General features: G+C 36.2%; 1 protein-coding gene across 9 annotated transcripts in view; it reads left to right on the top strand.

Annotated features, from left to right (window-relative positions):
- Positions 1-20211, top strand: part of LOC145662650 (uncharacterized) — a 293979-nt gene that overhangs the window by 254253 nt on the left and 19515 nt on the right. For all 9 annotated transcript variants that reach the window (XM_081728436.1, XM_081728438.1, XM_081728437.1 and 6 more), the window contains 2 exons: positions 4395-4639; positions 10917-11432. In XM_081728436.1, the coding sequence (XP_081584562.1) occupies positions 4395-4639; positions 10917-11432 (761 nt within the window). The remainder of the gene's footprint in view (positions 1-4394; positions 4640-10916; positions 11433-20211) is intronic.

Here is a 20211-nt window from a genome sequence, read left to right as displayed (position 1 = left end):
GGTTATGATAACTGCAACGGCTTGTCACTGTAACATTAATGAGCAATAATTAACATCAACACGCTTCGTAATTGGCACGTTTTGGCAGCTACTTTTTTGTCGACAGCATTAATTAATTTTCAGACTACCATTCTACAAAATATGAACGTGGTGCACGAGGGTGCACATAATGTTTTCAACGCTTTAAGTTAATAAAATATATAAACGATGTGAAAATTTTGCCTGACTTGCGATTCAAATTATAAATTATTACATCATTATTATTAATTTTTCACTTCATACACTTATTCTACTTACCAGTACGATATAGGAAAACTTTACAGATTTAAAAACTATGAACGCGTTCGAAAGTTAAAACCATTTAAACGGACGCCCACAATTCTTCTATTGTTCTCTATAGTTTGATCTGCTGAAGGGTCTACTTAAGAGTGGCTCAGGTAGTCGGAATAAAGTAAAAATCCTATTCTATTTATGGATTTGGGTCCTTCTAACATCACTCTAGCCAACTACATAAAAAATTCCTATATCACTAACTTTCGTTTTTTACTTTTGGCCAGCTTTTTGCGTTTTCGCCCAACTGTGCGCCGTCCGAGAAGTGTGTTCGAACCATAGGATGTAAATAGTCTTCAGAATTGTTCTATAGTCCTTGACAGTTACACGACTTTCTAGAATAATTGTGAGGCCCAAAATCTGTCGAGATGTTGTACCCCAAACTATCACTGATCCGCCTTCATGTTTGATTTACCACTATGTGAGTCAACGAATCGACGGAAGTATTTAATTATCACGTATTGATGATGATCATACGCAGTCATCGAAATGTATACGAACAAGTTAATACGGACGCTTAAGTTGAGTTCAGGGTTAGTATCTCATTAATAAAAGATTTGTAAATTATAGTTTTTGACCGGGAGGAGAGAAAAAAGAACGCCAATAATTTTTGCTAAGAAACGAGTAATCGAAATACGAGAGTTTGTAAAATGCTAACATGGAGTCTTATTGCAGCTTGATTTCTTTACTGAATGGTGATGAAGTAAGGCATTCTTGTAAAAATTCAGAATTTTACATATAATTAATTTTTATCTTCAGGTAAGACTTGGGTAAGGAATTGTGTTAAAGTGGAGGAAGAAAATTGCTACAGTATGGTGTCGAGTTACTAAACAAAGGTTACGAATGGTAATACGTGTTTGGTTTGAAGTTGAAATATCGGTATTAATGTAAAAATGTAGAAAATCACATCCCATGTTAAAATTACTAAGCTGTCATCACTCAAGATTGTGTATGCAAGTAAAACTTTTGCTTTCAGATATTACTAGTTCATGTGTGGGAAATATTTTTATATCAAACAAAAAGAAACATCAACAAATTCCGCATGCATAAGCACATACACAAACTAGGCGCTATTGACCCTATCAGCGTTAATAGCTTAAGTACTTACGTCAGATGAAACCATAATATAAACGGACATACGTTAGGGGATTTGGCGGCGTTTGCGTGGATAATATTCCTTGTATTATCCAGCGTACGAATTCGTTGAAAGACCAATAGTAAATTCCCACCGCCCAATATTTTTGATAGAACATTTCGACATTAACTTGCTGGAGATGAATCAAGTGACACTGTTGTCAGAAGTTGTATTTTATGTAATGGCTGAACTACTGGTTAGGAGCATCTCTAATTTTACATAGTTCGAAAATTATGGATGATCAAATGTATTTGCTTTCTGTTTAAACATTCCGATGCGATTTTATTTATTTATTTATTTTTCGTTCTTCTACGACTTCGACTGTTCGCGCTATGGTAGTAACTCCTACTAGTTTTGAATAGGAAATGTAGTGGATGATGGCGTTAGTTGTGCAATGTAGGTGAATATCAATCCATGAAGGATGATCGATCCGTGATTTTTGTAAAGAATTATGCATAACTAATCTATTGAAGATGATAGACTGTGTTGGTTTCTAACGTGTTGTTGTAAAATGACGAATCAATGTAAAACTAATTCAGTCGTTCCCAGAATTAATTTGAGTCACTTATTATTAAAATATGTATATATTTTAAAACATTGACTGAATCTTGTGAACAAAAGACTGACTCAATGTGTCAGAATTGTAAGGTACAAGATAAACAAGAGTGTTCTTGCCGTTCTAGAGCAGTGATAAACAAAGAGCAATATAATAGACTGTGCATACTTTTAGGTTTCAAAGTAATTTCCATCAGTATTCAACACCTTTTGCCAACGTTCCTTCAACTGCATAACACACAACACTTGGCGGACGTGGATACAAAGAAGTTGGTGTGTGCGCTCCACAGATCTCCCTCATTTGCGTCGGATCTCCCACGGAGGTGGTTGTGGAGAGAATGAAACTGGTGGTGATCAGTTAGCGCAAGGTCCGGTTAATATGGTGCTTGGCATTGTTGTGCAGGAGCAACACACCTCTGCGATTCACCAATACCGGCTCCTCTCGCAATGCACGGTAGACATTTTGCAACTACAGAGAGTAGAGGTAAGCAGTGACCAGTTGGATGGAGTCGTAATGCACAATTTGCCGACATTTCAACCATATATAGAGTATAACCTTTCGTGGGTGTAGAGATGGTCTTGAGGTGTGAGGAACAGGGTCACGTGGCAACAACCAATGTCTGGTACGCTTGGAAGTCATATAGGACCCTTTTTTCGTCACTAGTGAGCAAGTGATCAAGAGTGAGTGTTCAGGTGCCGAGTGAGCAAAGACAAACAGGCTGTCACTCGTTCCTTGTTGGCTGCCGATAATGTGTGAAATACCCACTCGCTCAATTTGTGAGACTTCGCTATCCCTTGCAGGTGCAGTCTGGTCGTTTCAGCGGAAGCTTGGAACTTATCTGCAAGTTCATCTCACGTTAGACTACTTTCCTCTTCAATAATTGCTTTCATGGTCTCGTCATCCAGCACATGTGGTCGTCCACTGCGAGGTTCATCCGAAAGGCTCACATCTCCTGTGAAGTTTCTGCAACCAATACCTGACGGTGCGTTCGTTCATGGCATTCATCCCAAATGCCCGGCATATGTGGCAGCTGATAAGCCCACTTTAATCATACAACAAATGCACATGAACGAAATGCTTCATGGACGAGCTATGACTGCTGTATATGTATGCAACGTACCTGTATTACTGAAGTTCGATGGTCAGACTAGCGTCTTATCACTTGGCAGGCACGTGCGTCATTTCGTTTCCTCTCTCAGCGCATGATTAATTTACGTCAGAAACAGAAAGGACTTTTTTTTTTTTTTTTTTTTTGTTTGTTTGTTACCTTGTACTTCCCACATCATTGTACTAATATACTAACTGTGAGTTGTATTTTTATTATTATTTAATAGGAAATAAACTTTCTTAAAAATATACATATTGCATTGTTTCACCGATTTCCTTTCCATTTGAACATGTTTCTTTAATTTTACATTTACGTGTAATCTTAATATGGGATACATCAACTGTATAAAATTATTTTGCGTTAGAAAACAACAGGTTCTGCCGAATATTGATGAAATAGTACGTAATTGCAAGTTGCTATTAGCTACTAACTCATTTGGCATGCAAGTTGAAAATAACATTATCTGGGTTAATAGTACAGATATTTCGATGATAGCATTTTCACGAAGCAGTTAGTATTCCAAGGGTTTAGTAGTATAAAAACATTAACGTATTAGAAATTAATAAAATAAATTTTAGAATATGAACTACAGTGCATATTCAATTTTCTAGTGTGAAAGCAGCTACAGCCGTACTTCTTTTCTGCATGTTTTGTTTGTGATTGTAGAAAATTCAAATTCCACATTTCACAATAGCGATGTGTGTTCTTCACAATTTCTGTTTAGTACCTATTAAGTGCATTTGTAGTGTTTGGCTTAACTGTGATTACAATTATTAATTTCAGTGTAATGGTATATTAAGGATTGTATCCAAGCACTTCATGAATTTATGGTCTGATACGGTACCCTATCTCTTATACCATCAAGTTCTTGAGTACTATTATTAAGAGTTCATCCTTTTCCCGGTGTACGGTAGTTGTGTATGGAAAGAAACCTTTGGTGTTTGTACGTGAAAACGAAAACAGTCCTAATTCTAAATCTCGTATGTAATAAAACTGCTGCCCTTCTACTTTAAATGATAAGGAAAGTACAGCGGAAATAATGTATATTGAAACATTAATTCAAGAGTTTCAGGAAATAGAAAACGTGTAATAGTAAAATTACATAGTTTGTATCTCGAAACTTCGGACTTTTGCTTTATAATTGAAAGTTCATGGATACGTTCGTGAATACATTACTGACGTTTTATTTGTACTCTTACGTAATTATGAGCTTTGGCTGAAGGTCTATTTTATTTTTCTGACGAATTGTTTGTCTTTTATTTCAGTTCCCCAGTCGATGATGCAACAGTCGGCTCAACAGCCCCCACCGCAAATTGCAAAGGCGGCTGCTCCTCCAAGTTTGCAACCAGCTCCGCAGCCTGCTCCACCACCGCCACCACCTCCAGAAGTGTGTCTACGTTGGAATAGCTACCAATCCAATATCCAAGCAGTTTTCCCACATTTGCTAAGTAAAGAACAGTTTGTGGACGTAACTCTGGCCTGTGAAGGACGAAGTATTAAATGCCACAAGGTAAATAGATGCATGTAACTGAACGCCCTTGGAACAAACTTATCTTTTTGTTTCTTCGTAGAAGCTTTTTCTTTCTTTAGTTTTCCTCTGAGATCGTTGTCATCACGCTATCTTCTCTGAGTAATCACACTGAAATATAAGAAATAAATTTCTCATATGTTTCAGTCAGTTCAATCTGCCTCAATATGGTTCAAAATACACAGGTGCAAGAAAGTGGTCGATGTGATATTGTAATTGTCACAGCAGTGTTAAGAATACAATATAGGAAAGAAATTGTAAGACTTCTTTAGAAAATAACCAAGAATCTGTCCTTAACCCTTTTAAAATAAGCCGATCAGCATGTGCTTTGAAAGAAAATTTAAGACTTTCATTTAGGAAATGGTTACTTCTACCCTCTTTACTTTAGATTCTTGATTCGTACATACGAGGGCTATTTTTCAAGTAAGGTTCGATTATCAATAGAAGCAAAACTAGTAAAGATAGTGCCATATATTTTTGGTTATTTCCTCTGTACACATTAAGCTATTTTTCTACATAGTTACCATGTTTAAACATTTATTACAGCGTTCGATAAGGTTTTTTTGTCCATGTCGTAGAAATCATCCGCCTGTGACCGAGGCCAATCTTCAACCGTTGTTATTTCGTCATGGGTGTCAGTCAGATCGATGACCAGCGAGAAACTACTTCAGGTAGGGGAACAGATGATAATACTCGGCTCAAGCTGTGGGCTGTACGGTGAGTGATGGAGTAGCTACCATCCAAAAATCAGATTGTTTGAGTTTGAGCACCAGAATGAGGGCGTGTATGCTTAGGCAGTAATAAATCATTAGAAAAGTAGGCCACAGCGCATATACTGTATAGCACTTCAAAGCTCTTTCAAGGTCACGCAGTACGCAGCTGAATTGATGGTTGTTCCTCGTGGTATAGACTCGACTTTCAGGAGACCATGGCAATCCTAGAATATGGTAGCCATAATCATGCGTGTAGACATTGTCTATTTGGCTTTCAATTTGACTTAGAGATGTGGGTCATGTGGGAAACCCATGTTTCGTCCCTTGTGACAATGTGGTCCAACAGTTATATTCATTATATCGGGTCATAAAGATCAAAGCACAAGCCAGAGTGGTTTTTTTGTTGTACTCCTCAGTAAGCAGTCTGGAAATCCATGACGCGCAGTTTTGGAACTTCAATATTTCAGAAACGATTGTGTTCAGCACCGACTGTGAGATGTGTGGAAATTCCAATGACAACGTGGAAATCGTGAAACCTCGGTTTTCCTCGATTTTTGCGTCATCTGCATGCACCAACTCATCTGTGGTTACAGAAGGTAGACCCGAATACGGTTTATCATGAACATTGTCGCACCCATTTACACACCATACTGTCACTCACTGCATTCGGGCCATACATCTCGCATATCTGGCGATGGATTTCCACTGCTGAGACGTTCTTTGCTATCAAAATCGAATCTTACTTGACAGGACAAGTTGACGAAAAACATTTCAACTGCCCACACTGCACTACGACTGCAATTAGTATCGCCTCATGTCCAAGACATGCTGGGAGACAGCGCACGTAGCGCTCGACAAATTTTTGTATGGCCACATCGTAGAAATCACCCGCCTGTGACCGAAGCTAATCTGCAATCGTTGTTTTCACTGCAGTTATTGGGTACGTTTGTTGTTTCTGCCGAAATGCGCATTATAAATGTTTAAACAAACATGGTAACTATGTAGAACAATAGCTTAATGTGTACAGAGGAAATAACCAAAAATGCGTGACACTATCGGTACTAGCTTTGTTCTATAGACAGTCGGACCCTACTTAAAAAATAACTCTCGTAATTATCTTTGAAGTGATTAATGTTAATTTTAAAACGATTAACTTAAATAGCTTTAGATATTATTTCCAAGGCAAGATTAATTTGTTCTTTACTATTAGATTTGTCATTTTATATCATGCAGTACGTATGCAGTTACATAACAGCATTCCGTTTAAGTGATAAATATATTTCTAATTAGTGAATTATGGTCTACATCAAAGGTTCGTTTGTGAATCATGATTGAGAATAATAGTTCCTCTGCCCTCACCCGGGTTCGATTCCCAATGAAGAGCACAAAACATAAAAATTTCGCAGTCATTTACTTTCATTTGTCATCCGTTAACTTTAACCGAAAGATCATAAAGTGGGACGTTAAATTAGAAGAAAAAGAAAAAATGGAAATAGTTCCAGCCTTGTTGAAAAAAATATCCACCTGTTCTATTTTATTCATATCCGAACGTAGGACCTTTTAGTACTTTGGTTTGAAATAAAGGTCTAAACAGATCGAAGGAAATTCAAATTTGTTTAATTTCAAAATTGCATAATGATACAAAATTTCAAACAGGAGCAGGTAGATTATTATTAATTATTATTATCAGGGTTGGTTGGTTTAAACCAGCTGGTTAAAAAAAAAAAAATAAAAAAATACAAAAAAAAAACAAAAAAAAAAAAAAAAAAAAAAACGAAGTGTTCGTAAAATCGTGATGAATACGAATACATATTTGTGGGTTATCACATTTCGCTCCAGTATATTATTCGTATTATATTCAGATCTACATTCCCCATTCATTACTCAAAGAGATTATAATTCTTAAGTAACTTTCGTTTTTTTACAAGTTTATGAATGTTTCGTTTGTGATTTGTTATAGTTTGTTATTATTGTTATGCAGTTGCACTGAACAAAACATTCTAAATATTGTTTTCAGAATAAATCAGAAGTATCTTTGGTATCTATTTATGTATAAATGGGTCAGGGCCAAAGTGGACTCGTAATTCGTATCTTCATTCACTTTTCTTACTGATATGCAGATTAAGTCGTCGTATTTCTTTCACTTTGACTAATAAAAGTCGTAGTGAACTTACTTAGACTAAATTAGTTCTTCTGTACTTTGCAGTATTTTGAAATTGTCCATATGTAATTCGGTATAATGGTTTCACTTGTGCAGGTGTTTTATCTTTTTGACCTTCTGAAATGACTTTTGACAATTATATTAACAAGTATGTAAAGATCAGTACAACGTATTTTTATTAGGAGTCCTTCATGAGTCGGCAGATGTATCGCATTTGTGGAGAGTTAGTTCCGGTTTCGAGTTCAAATGGGGGACAGTTTCTCTCGGATGTAAGCCGAGAAGCGGTTTGGATTCCGCTTCAAGCGTATGTGGCTTCTTCCACCATAACCCGGTTGTTGCATAATAACAGCAAGACGAAACAAATTTATTTCTATCCACATGTGATATAAATATATAGAGCAAATTATTTAAACCAAAAAATCCGGGTTTAAACAAAAAATAAAGTTTTTGGGTTTTTTCAATAAAAAACATGGTTTTTCCAACTCTGATTATTATTATTATGAGACTGTGCATGTAGCTAGTTTCCGTTCTTGCACTGTTCTATCTTACGGTTATGATCAGATGTACAGTCCACAGCAAAAAAAAGCAACATGAGCATGTAAGTTTGTGAAACGGCAAAGTCTTTTGCTCCAAAATAAGTGTGCAGGGGAGGACGCCTAGGTTTCTCCTGGCGTGATTCGTGCCACTTAGACGTTATGTTCATTCCCTGCGCTGTTAGGCGTAGTTTCACAAACTTACATGGTCATGTTGCAGGTTTTTTGCTGCGGACTGTACATAGTCACAGAAAAAATAATCCATTGCATTCTGTTATGTCAAACTATTCCAGTTGGTGTTGTCAAAACAAGCAGGTATTTATGAAAGGAAAAAAATAATAATTTAAAAGTAATAAAAAGTAATAAGAAAAGTAATTAAAAAATAGAGTAATTAATAGATTCATATAGATGACTGAAATATTCACTTTTGAGTTTTGTGGTAGACAAGCACCGTTTGCGTGGGTTTTCTTGAGGTTTCTCTGGTTCCTTCCACTTTCTTCATTCCAGTATTTCATTTATTATCATTACCATCTCCTTTAGTCACGTAGCATAACCGTGGAACGGTTAAAAATGAAAACTAACATGTAATTCACAGTTCCATCACTCGTTATATTTTGTGTGACGTCTAGTATTCTTAACAATTGCCTGACTGCACTTTCCACTAGAGAAAACTTCTTTGCAGGTATACAAGTTGTATTTTATTCCATTTCTGTCGAAACTGTCCAAAGGTTGGAAACTGATTGTACGTTTTGAGAAACATTGATCATTCGACTTAGTTTTAATTTCTTCTGTAACAAAATCCAGCCGCAACCATGAAACCGCGTGAATAACTTTCGGTACACTGACGAACGATGTTGCGTCGTTCTTTTGCAACGACACTTTACAGAATTCTCGAACCTTTCCACAATCTTTCACTGATCTTGCACCAGGTGGCGCTCGTACATCTTTCTGGAGTTTTTTCCCGTTCTACAACATGTTTTACTTGTGGACCTTATGGACAATCTTGAGGTAGAACTTTTTGTGAATGCCATGATGGATGGATAGCTGATTGGGACACACGAAACCAAGTGACCTTGCACGCTATGTTGGTGGATTCTTCGTCATTGTCGTTGTTCTTATTCCTCGCAACATTAGTGTTGTGTTTCACTGGCATAGCTTTAAATGCGATGTAGTCTGTGATACACAATCCGGGGAGGTCACGTAGCATATCTCCGCATATGCATCATCCAACCGTGAATTCGTGTTCGTAGTACTATTTAATTACCCAGAAACAACCGAAGTGTGTATCAGAAAGTGTTGCAAATAGTCTTACCAGAATCGATTCGTCTTCTCTGCCGTTAGATTTCGCACAACATTACTGTTTTGGTAGCAGACATTTCACTCGCTACTGCTTCAGTGACACAACTTTCTCGTTTGTGCGCTGTACCGTGCCGCTTGCATTTCGTGCAGCTAAAAACCCATCAGTTCCAAGGGTTGATGGGTTGACTTGTTTCATGGTCCTGACACACCTGGAAAGTTGTCAGGGAAAATGTAATCAAATTCCAAGAAAGTATTCAGTGTTTCTGTCATTGAAGCAATGTTAATAATCAGTACAGCTGCTTAATTCCAAACGAAGATAAAAAGTTGTAAAACGACAATTATGTTTAGAAATAAGCGTGAGGAGCACCTATATGTCTTAAAACTTCAAACTTTGAATAAACAACAAATTAAATTTTTTTAAAAAATAGATACTGCAGAAGAAAACAAAAAGTTTGTTGGTTGTAGATCATTAAACAGATAGGCAAATTATGATATTTTATGTTTATTTGTTTGTTTGAGTATTCAGAATGTTGAGATACTACGTTATTGTGTAATTATTAGATAGAAATGTTTTATTGTACTCCAAATACAGGAGGTTTGACTCTTAATAAGTATTTACAGTAAGAAAGTAATATTATACTGCATTAAAAAAAATGAAAAGGGAGAGCGCTGGACGACTATAAGGATAGTGGAAGCCTCTTAAAAAATGCAGTATTTTTTCTAAACCTAATCATAAATGATAGCGTTAGTGGTATCATGGGCCAGAGAAAATTCGCTTACTTAGCGGTGAAACTCAAGAAAATCAATATCAGAAGTTTAGTGTGAATCATGATGTATTGACAGTTGTGAAGAGTCATGCTGCTAAATGAAGTATAATAATAATAATAATAAAACGACATTCGAATATAAAAAAGGAACTCACCTTGCATCCAGTAATTTTGTATTCTTGTTAAAGCTTCATACTTATATATTTCGGTTGGGCCAGTGTTACGAACATTCCTACCGCAAACTGGGGAAAAAATACTGAGACATTATGTAGTTTTTAGTTCTGTAACAACGAAACACTAAGAAGCATTAAAATATTCTTGGGAGAATTTGTCCTTAAGGTATTTTCACTTCTCTCTAATTTTCCTCGCGGTGTGCAAATGAGAAGTTGAAAATATCTTAAACGAGACAAATCTTCCCAAGAATATATTTTACACCTTAAAAATGAATAGACATAGTTCGAATTGTGAACGCTTGGAATGTTTCGTTATTACAGTACTAAAAAGTACATAATGTCCCGGTAATTTCTGTTAGCGACCCTAGCCTTAGCGCGGGCCTAGAAGTTTCAACAGGGATATAAAAGCACTGAATGTAAGGTCAGTTCCTTTTCTATGTTATATATGCATCCTAGAGCATCTACGAGTTATTACACATTCAGATAGTTTCAGTTAGTATTACGAGCCGCAAATGGTTGTAACTTGTCTTTAGAAAGTAAAAGTTTTTGTAGTTGTCTAATTTGTGGTATTTGATATGTATTAGATACTAATATTGTTTGTGTTTATTTTCAGGTGATGCTGTCCGCATGTAGCACCTATTTTGAAGAGCTCTTGAGTCAAAATCCCTGTCAACATCCTATAGTTTTGATGAAGGACTTGAAGTTTTGGGAGGTTGAAGCGCTTGTAAATTTCATGTATCATGGAGAAGTTAATGTAGCCCAAGATAAACTGCCGTCGCTATTGCTTGCAGCAGAGGCATTACAAATTAAGGGATTAGCTAGTCCTTCGTCTTCACAAGAAGACTCTGCCCAAGGCAGTACGAATCCTGTTGACTCCCTGCAGCAAAGTATGACAATAGATGAAGAGTTACGGTCAAAGCGAAGTAGAAAGAGAAAGGTTTTTCCAGATACGTCGAGCATGATGGCAGTAAATAGTCCACCAGTGAAACCACCAGTTCCAAGAATCAGGCCGGTTGCTACAACATCGTCGAGTGCTTACCAAAGTGTTGAAAGGACTGTAAGATCTTCGGAAGGGGCTCCTGAACCTAAGCAAAAACGAGAATTCACCCCTAAAGTCACACATGTTCAGGTTAGTTCTTTGTCACTGAAAACCCATCTTAGCATTACAGATTTGTATGTTAAGTGCATTTTACCGAACAAATTATACTTCTCTTAAAACAGAGGTAACTCACGCTATTGTTGTGCGAGTCATTGAGTTCTGTGGAATATTACTGAATAATAGTGGTTTCCTAGGATTCAACATCAAAGTTCAGGAAACGCCTTGTCTGGTTAAGTGGCTGTTTCATACTTTTTATACGCGCTAAGTCACGGTGCTTGCCTGAAATAAAACAAAAGTTGTGGTCACATTTAAACAGTAGATTCTGCTTTACATAATTTCGGTACTCAAAGCATTCATTTCGTAGTTTTGAAAGTATCTTAAACCAATCAGTGATAGATTTAGTATATAGTGCTACTTTCCGGAATATTTTCTGAATCTTTGTTGTATAAAAGTGACCGATAGTTTTACCTAGTTCAGACAGATGAAGTTTCTCCCCACTACTTATTATTTTGTAAGTAGCTCAATATCAGTAAACATAATAATTTTAGAATGTACACCGCATAATATATATGGAATGTCATTAAATATACTGATTTTTGCTTTCAAGATCTTCATGTAGTATAGAAAATTTGAAGCCCAGTAATTAATAATGGTAAACACTGTGCCTCCAGATTTTTGGGCTATACGAAGACAACCTATAAACAAGTATTATAGCGTTTTGTAGGTGTGGTATGTTCCCAGCTTCTGAAGTTCATTATTGTCATTAAGTTAATCACCAAAATTGAAAATAGAAAGGATTTCAACTGTATGGCGCTACTCAGAGCACTGGGTACAAGCAAACAAAACCTCCATAGGATTTACCTTGTGTGTAACTAAAAATTGTAGATCCATAAGCTGGATTCGCTCGGTGTGACCCGTCTCCTTCCATTGAAATTGCAGTTTCCATTTATAGTTCATCAACCTATGATATCCGCTTTCTTAACGAGATCACAAAAATGTATAAACAAGAAGCAGAAATCGTAAAAAATTGAACTCCCGTTACTTTTAAGTTAAGTAGGAATTCGAAAACATCCAAATGCATACAGTATTAACTGTCCGTTTAGTTAAACACTGGAGGTGGATGACCAGGGGAAGGGGGCAGAATTAATATAATTTTCATTTTTTAAAAAAAGTACCTTTAATAGAAATATTTTTGGCAGTTTTCAAATGATTGAATTGCTATCTCATTTCATGATTGCTATTATTTAGTGGTATATGGTATTGTTATAATAACGTAAAGGTATAAATAAGTAGATCGTGCCTCTTGAAATATCCTTGGTTTTGCCTGTATAATCCATTCCCTTTAACAATAAATTAGAACTATATTTATTCTAATCTTGTGCTGGCCGAAGTAGATATTCAACTGAAAAATGTAGACAGAAGAAAAGTAGGTAACAAAGTGTTGAATACTGAAAAGCTGAAAAACGAGGAAATAAGAAATCTTTTCGTTGAAAAATATTCAAACTGGGAGAGAATACGTTCAGATAGTAACGCACGGTGGGAGCATTAAACTTTGCTTACAGCAAGCTGCAGGAGAAGCAGTAGGTTACCGTGAACACAAAACGGCTAAGAAACCAAGGGTTACAGAGCAGATGTTGCAGAAAATTGTTCCGACTATGTTAGCGGAGGACCGTGGAGCATGGAAGCTTCTCAGCTGCTGCAAGTGACCTGGCATTAAGGGCAGAATACCTATGATGATGATATTTATTTTACAACTGCGACATGTTCCTATAATCACCTGGTAGACATACAGTTCGGGACGCCACAATTTTGCCTTTCATCTCATCCTTAAATCGAAAGAAACGTATTTACATATTTCAACATTTCATTAGAACCAAAAACTAAACCGAACACTGAGAAAAGTAATTTGTTGAGTATTTCGATAACATTACAAATTTATCAATAAGGATTGAAAATTTATAAGTATAATAACTATTCTCTCAATTTACATTAATCACGTTTTGTACAAACTTTATTTTTTATTACATACAAGAAAAGGGTGCAATATAAAAAATTTTAATTGAATATGGCAACGTTTAGTTTCATAAACTGTTTTAAGCTAGTGGTTGGTTGATTTGTAAGGAGTTTTGCTTGGTTTGTGACGGGGTTAGCTGGTTTAAACCAGCTCTTTTTTTTCTTTCTTTTTTTTTCATACCAAAAAAAAAAAAATGTTTATAAATCAAAAAATGAAAAATTTTCGTAAAAGTGTAAATGTTCGTTAAAATCTTGATGAACACACATTTGTGGGTTATCACGTTTCACCCCCGTATATTATTCGTATTATATTCAGACCTATATTTCTCATTCATTACTCAAAGAGATTATACTACAAAAGCAACTTTTGATTTTTATCAGTTTATGAATGTTTCGTGATTTATATATATATATATATATATATATATATATATATATATATATATATATATATATATATATATATATAATTTGTTATTACTGTTATTCAGTTTCAAAAAAGGAATATTCTAAATATTGTATCGTTTTAATAATGTTTACTATTGATAAAACACATCGAAATGTCGCACTTTTTTTTTGGGGGGGGGGGGGTCATACAAACCCCGCGAGAGACATTTATTGGAATCAGAAGTATCTTTGCTATCTATTTATGTATAAATGGGTCAAAGTGGACTCAAATAACTCTTGTCTTGTTCACTTTTCTTACTGATACGCAAATTAAGTCGTCGTATTTCTTTAACTTAAACTAATAAAAGTCGTAGTGAACTAAGTTGAACTAAATTAGTTCTTCTGTACTCTGCAGTACTTTGAAATTGTCCATATGTAATTCTGTATAATGGTTTCACTCGTGCAGTTGTTTATCTTTTTGTTCTTCTGAAATGACACTTGACAATTATATTAAAAAGTATGTAAAGATCAGTGTAACGTATTTTTATCTTGGAGTCCTTCGTGAGCGAGTTGTCAAACGTATCGCATTTGTGGCCAATTAGTCCCGGTTTTGAGTTCAAATGGGGGGGGGGGGGGCAATTTTTCTCGGATATAAGCCGAGAAGCAGTTTGGATTTCGCTTTTAGCTTATGTGACTCCCTCCCAGCATAACCCTGTTGTTGCATAATAACACCAAAGCGAAACAAACTTATTCAGGGTGTCTATCGGTCATGAAAGTCACGAAATTTAGCTTTTGGGCCAAGATTTTTTTTAACTGTATAAATGTAAGTACAGACTCAAATATTTTGTGCTATAAACTGTCAAATTTCACTACCGAAACTATCTATCGTCGGCTTTATACGCTGCCAAATCGCAAGCAAAGTGCATTTCTATCACATGGAGGAAAATTCGGCCTAATTCGCATCCAAATTCGCTCTTGAAAATATTAGGAAATTTTATGATTTGCTAAAGAAAAGGTTACGAAAAAGTCACGAAATTTCGTTTTGGAATTTTAGTAGACACCCTGTTACTTCTCTTCGTATGTATTATAAATACATAGAGCAAATTATTTAAACAAAACAAAACAAAAAAAAAGTTTTTTTTTTGTTTTTGTTTTTCCAATAACCATGGTTTTTGCCAACCCTGGTTTGTGAAAAGTCTTTAAGGGTTTACAAAAAGAAGCATTTCAGCATCCTAAAGACATGAAATAAAAGGACAGTTAGTCTATTTAGATTGGTTTAAGGTGCACTTTGTTTTTAAGTGTGACAATTTTGTATCCTATCCAAAATATTTAGTTCATACCAGAATTTATGGTAATTGTAGGAACATGTTGCAGGAGAGTAAATTAGCATGTAATTCAAATATGCAAGTTACCTTCTATAAGCAACAGAACCGTTTCACTTTCCGCCCATCTGCGTGAGTGAATAACTCACAACCCAGCCTTTAGTTCACATTGTTTAACACAAACATACTGTATCTAATGAAAGCAACAAAGAATACAGAAAGCATGTTTACGTATACATATATGCTACAAAATTGACAAACCGTAGTTAGACAAACTAGACAGAAATAACGTACCGTAGTCTGAAATTATTTAAATTCCCTTAGATTTACACTACGATTAAGTATTGTTGCGATTGACATTAGCACTGAAGCAGCGTTGCAAGCACATGTGAACATTCCGTCATATTTTTTCTCTAAGTTACAAGTGTACTTGTCCTTTCATTCTTTTCAATTGATGTATCTAGGTATATTGCCAATGGAAAAATTTGCGCAAATATAGTACCTTGCCTTAAAGTCAAATTTCTTGAAATAAGCTAAATTGGCATCATTCTAATATTATTTTCGCATTTCGTGTCTTTGACCTAGGTCCCACGTTCGTACCGGGTAGTAAAATACTACTAGCCAATTACATTCGAGAACGCATTTATCACAGTGCATTCCGTGGAATCGGTGAATGGTTCCAAAACCAGTGAAAATTCAGAGTGGGCGGAAAGTAACTCCTTGTTTTTTAAAATTTTTTCCTCTCCTAAAATATTGTATGTATAAACTCAATTTTTGCACATATGTAGTTTATTGTATACCATTATCTTTCCAAAAGTTACAATTCAATGTGTGTGCTCCAGTGTTTTCTGGACACTGTCTCAAACGAACAGGTACGTTTGCTACGACCTTCCTTAAGACCTCAGCAGGAACACTACTTACGACCTCACAGATCTTATTCTCTAGTTCACCAAAAGTTTGTGGTTTGCTGCGATACACTTCTTCCTTAACCTACCCCCATAAAAAGAAATCTTATGGGGTGAGGTCTAGATTTTGCGCTGCCTATTCTGTATGACCCCGGCGACCTATCTAGCGACCTGCGAAGCGTTCATCGAGCCATTGTGTTACAGGTACGGCGTAATGAAGAGTTCCATCTTGCATATATAATAGTTCGTGATTCGTCCCATTCAGAAATTGTAAGCCATACATTTTTTTAAAAACATTCCAGGTATCTTTCACCGTTCATAGTGTTCCTCAATAGATAGAGTACAATAATGCGGAAAGAAGTTAATCTTTACCACATTGTCACTTTCGACTAGCCCTGTATTTTTTTTTTTTTTTTTCTTTCTTCTCTCCTCAATGCTCTTTGGGATCACATTGTGCTCAATAATTGCTATTATGACAATTACAGCTTCGTCACTCCTCAGAATTTTTTCGAATAGGTGTGGATGATATGCCATGCGAGCATCACGCTCTCATGACCTGTAATGTAACTCTCTGTGGAGAATTGTACGCACAGAATAGCGTGTAATGCACCTCGCCCTCACTATGGCCACCTTTTCCTCCGATACCGAAGTCGAGGGCCTACCTGATATCTTAGTGTCCACGACACTTCCGCTTAATTTTCTGTGGCAATTTTAAATTCTTTCTGCATCCAGAACAGCTTGCTTCCCATGTTGACCTCTCCACCACCGCTGGACTTGAATTACAGACTGTTACACCTCAAATCATCTTGCAGTTTTGGCTCTTTCCTCAATGTGTAATCGTTCTGGCATCTCAGAAGGTGCTTCGCACAAAAGCTTGTTCCAAAATGTTTCACTATATTTAGGAAATAGTGGTACAACATTATGTAATGAATTCACTGCAGAAATAAAATTCTCATGGTACTTGCATAGACATACATTGTGCGGCAATTTACTTGAAATTTATTTATTTAATTTTTAATTTGATTGCTGTATTAACATGTATAACGCTAAACTTCGAAATAAAGAAGTTGCAGATTGGTGTACTTTCGGAGAGTTTTTAACACTGTTGAACTTGTCGTTGTTTTACTAACATTCTATATTTTGCAATATGCTCCCTGATTTTTCGTCTTGTTTTATTGCTGCTGCTTTTTTGTTAGTTTGGTTATCTGTTCTTTTTTCTCTACGTTTCTTCATATGTTGTCTTTGTTTTACCTTGTGTTCATCGTATCTTTTTTCATCTTTTACTATCTGTCGCCGCCTACCCATTTTTTCTGCTGCCGTTAAAGCTGGAAAGACCAGTAATATGGTTGCAAGGGATGAAAATAATGAAAAACTTAAACAAAATGTATACTATCAGTTACTTGTTTCATTGGTTCTTTACATTCAACTACTATGAGATCATTCCCTGGCTTAATTATTAACAAATCCCAAATCTAAATAAAGCTTGCATGGTATAATCAACATTAAAACTTAGTAGCTGAAAGTTAACATGTGAGAAAATAATAGTAGTAATTTCCTCAAAAAAATTCCAGCAACATACAACTATATTATTATCAAGCTTGTGGTCCCGGGTTCAATTTCAGCCCCCGCCAGGTGAACTTTGTGGTGGACAAACACCGTGTGCGTGGGTTTCCTCGGGGTTCTCCCGTTTCCTCCCATTTTCTTCATTCATTCGTTACTCATCATCACCGTCTACTTTAGCCTAACCGGCATAACCGTGCATATTACTCGCGCAGTACATGCATTCAGAACAATAATATTAGTTTATTAATGAGCATAATAGTACTTTCGATTGGTGTATAAACCATCTTCCACTTCGATATATTAATCTCGGCCTCTTTTAGTTTTTCAGTTCTTGTCGTTACTTTTTCTTTCCTTTCTTTCTTTGTTTCTTTCGTTCTTTCTTCACACATTACTGTGCCCAAAGAGCAGAATCTCACAGTAGGGGCATTTCTTCCCTTTAAGTACACGAATTAAAGTGAAAACAAAATAAAACCCGACTACAGAAAGAACAACTAAAACGCAAGATGTTTACACAATGTTATCATGGAACGTCAGAATTGTTCCATATGCTTTCATTTACCAACAGCTTTCAAATAATATGCATGCGAGAATTGAGTAGGACCCATCTGGGACCCTGCGAGGACCGTGTGACAAATATTTTCATTTTAAATCATTGTACTTTTGAAAATGATCACACACATGTTTATCTGTTTCACAGTTTCAGATTTCTGTAGGTGGTCATAGACTTCAGAATGACATTTTTGCTGACATTTTGACCGGCCGTCATTTTGCATATTTTACTTTTAGAGAGTAGAGACTTGTTCTGTCTTCTTTCATTTCTCAACTTTTCAACGATATGCTACCCTTCCCCTTTACCATTTGAAATTTTTGAGTTGACCACGCCTGGGACCCTGCGGGTGGCCCTGGGCCAATAAATTTTGCGTTGGTACGTTGTATTTTTCAAGTGATCAAACATGTGCTTTTCTGTTTTGGCATCTGTCCCACCGTTTGCAATTTCTAGGCGTGGCAACGGACTTTCTGGACACCATGTATATTTATATAACTCGCAGTGTATGTGCATTCGGAAAAAAAAATAGTTTCTTAATCAGCTTCCTTAGTGCTTTCGATTGGTGTATAAACCATCTTCCACTTCGATATGTAATCTCCCTCTCTTCCCTTGTAAGAATCACGCTGTTGAAAATCAATTCTATATATTTTTCGTGCTGCAAATTATTGCAATAACAAACGAGAGGCGTAACTACATTTTATGGACACTTCTGCAAGAAAATGCCCAGGGCCAACCGCTCTCCATTAGCATGTCCCTTTGCTGAAGATTAGATTAGCATTTCCCATTTCCCGTTCCATTTCCCTGAACCAAACTTCGCTATATATCTGAATATGTTAAGTGCATGCAGTCACTAAAAATTCGTTAAGGGACCACTTTGTTAATATAATTTATTCATTAAGGTTCAAAATAAAAGATGGAATCACCTCTTCGCAGTTAATGACGTCACTCTTCATGAAGGATGCCAGGAGTGAATTGAATGACTTCCTTCTTCCTCCTTTCTGTACATCCATTTTTTTTTTTCAGCTTCGTCCGCATTTGTTGAAAACAGTGCTAGATCACTTAATCTATTTTGGCCCATTGTGCTTAATGTCATTTCTTTATTATTTATTTTATTAATTTTAGTTTCGAAAACTATTTCTCACAGAACTGACAAGAAACATAAGGCGTCAGAAACAACAAATACACAGTAATAAGTTCTGAAAAGCTAGACGCCAATGACTTGTATTTCACAATTAATAGCATTGTTAAGTTAAGCATAGATTTCGGAACACATTTCAGCTTCATCTGTTTCACAAAGAAAATTACTTCGATCTGAAACTAGGAACCAATATTAACAACTATATGTTGTTTGAAATATTTGTGTACTCATAATCTTTACTGTTAGTGAAGTGAATTATGTTGAAAAAAATGGATACTGCATCACGAAGAGATGCAAATCGACAATGTGATTGTAAAAGTTTGTATGTCATAGAGTTCAATGTAGGTATTATTTTTTAGCTTCCGGCGTAAGCATACCGGAGCTTGTAGTTTCGCTGTAGGTGTAGGGTGGATGACGTGAGGGTAGTACTCAGGGCCGGCTCGTCCATATATACAACCTAGGCGGCAGCCTAGGGCGGAAATATTTAGGGGCGGAATGGCAGGCATTTTTTTTACGTGCGGTTTATCAACATAAGTGAAAACGTATGTGCGCCAGTGCCCTACACATTTAGGAAGAGGAGGTTAATGAAAAGTGGGATCACCCAAGATCGATTACTGCTCACCTATATGGAGCGGGAGAACATCTATCTGACCATAGTACGTTTCCGTGTTCCACTATTCATGCTTTGACTAAAGATGATCTGCATTTCCTGAATATCCAAACTCCGGATGCTAGCAGAATTGTCACTGACCGAAAATTTCTACATAAGTTAGTCAATGGAAACTTAAGGTCTGAAGCCCTACTACAAGAATTATCCCTTCACATTCCTACCCTTGTAATACCAAATACCCACCTTTCTCACCCTAGACTCAATTATTCAAAGGTCCTTCTTTCACAGAGCACCAAATTTATATAATCAGGTTACTAATGTCGT

This window comes from Thermobia domestica, chromosome 10 (assembly GCF_964235325.1).
Source record: "Thermobia domestica chromosome 10, izTheDome1.hap1.1, whole genome shotgun sequence".
NCBI lineage: Eukaryota > Metazoa > Arthropoda > Insecta > Zygentoma > Lepismatidae > Thermobia > Thermobia domestica.
This window is presented reverse-complemented; position numbering and strand designations above follow the sequence as displayed.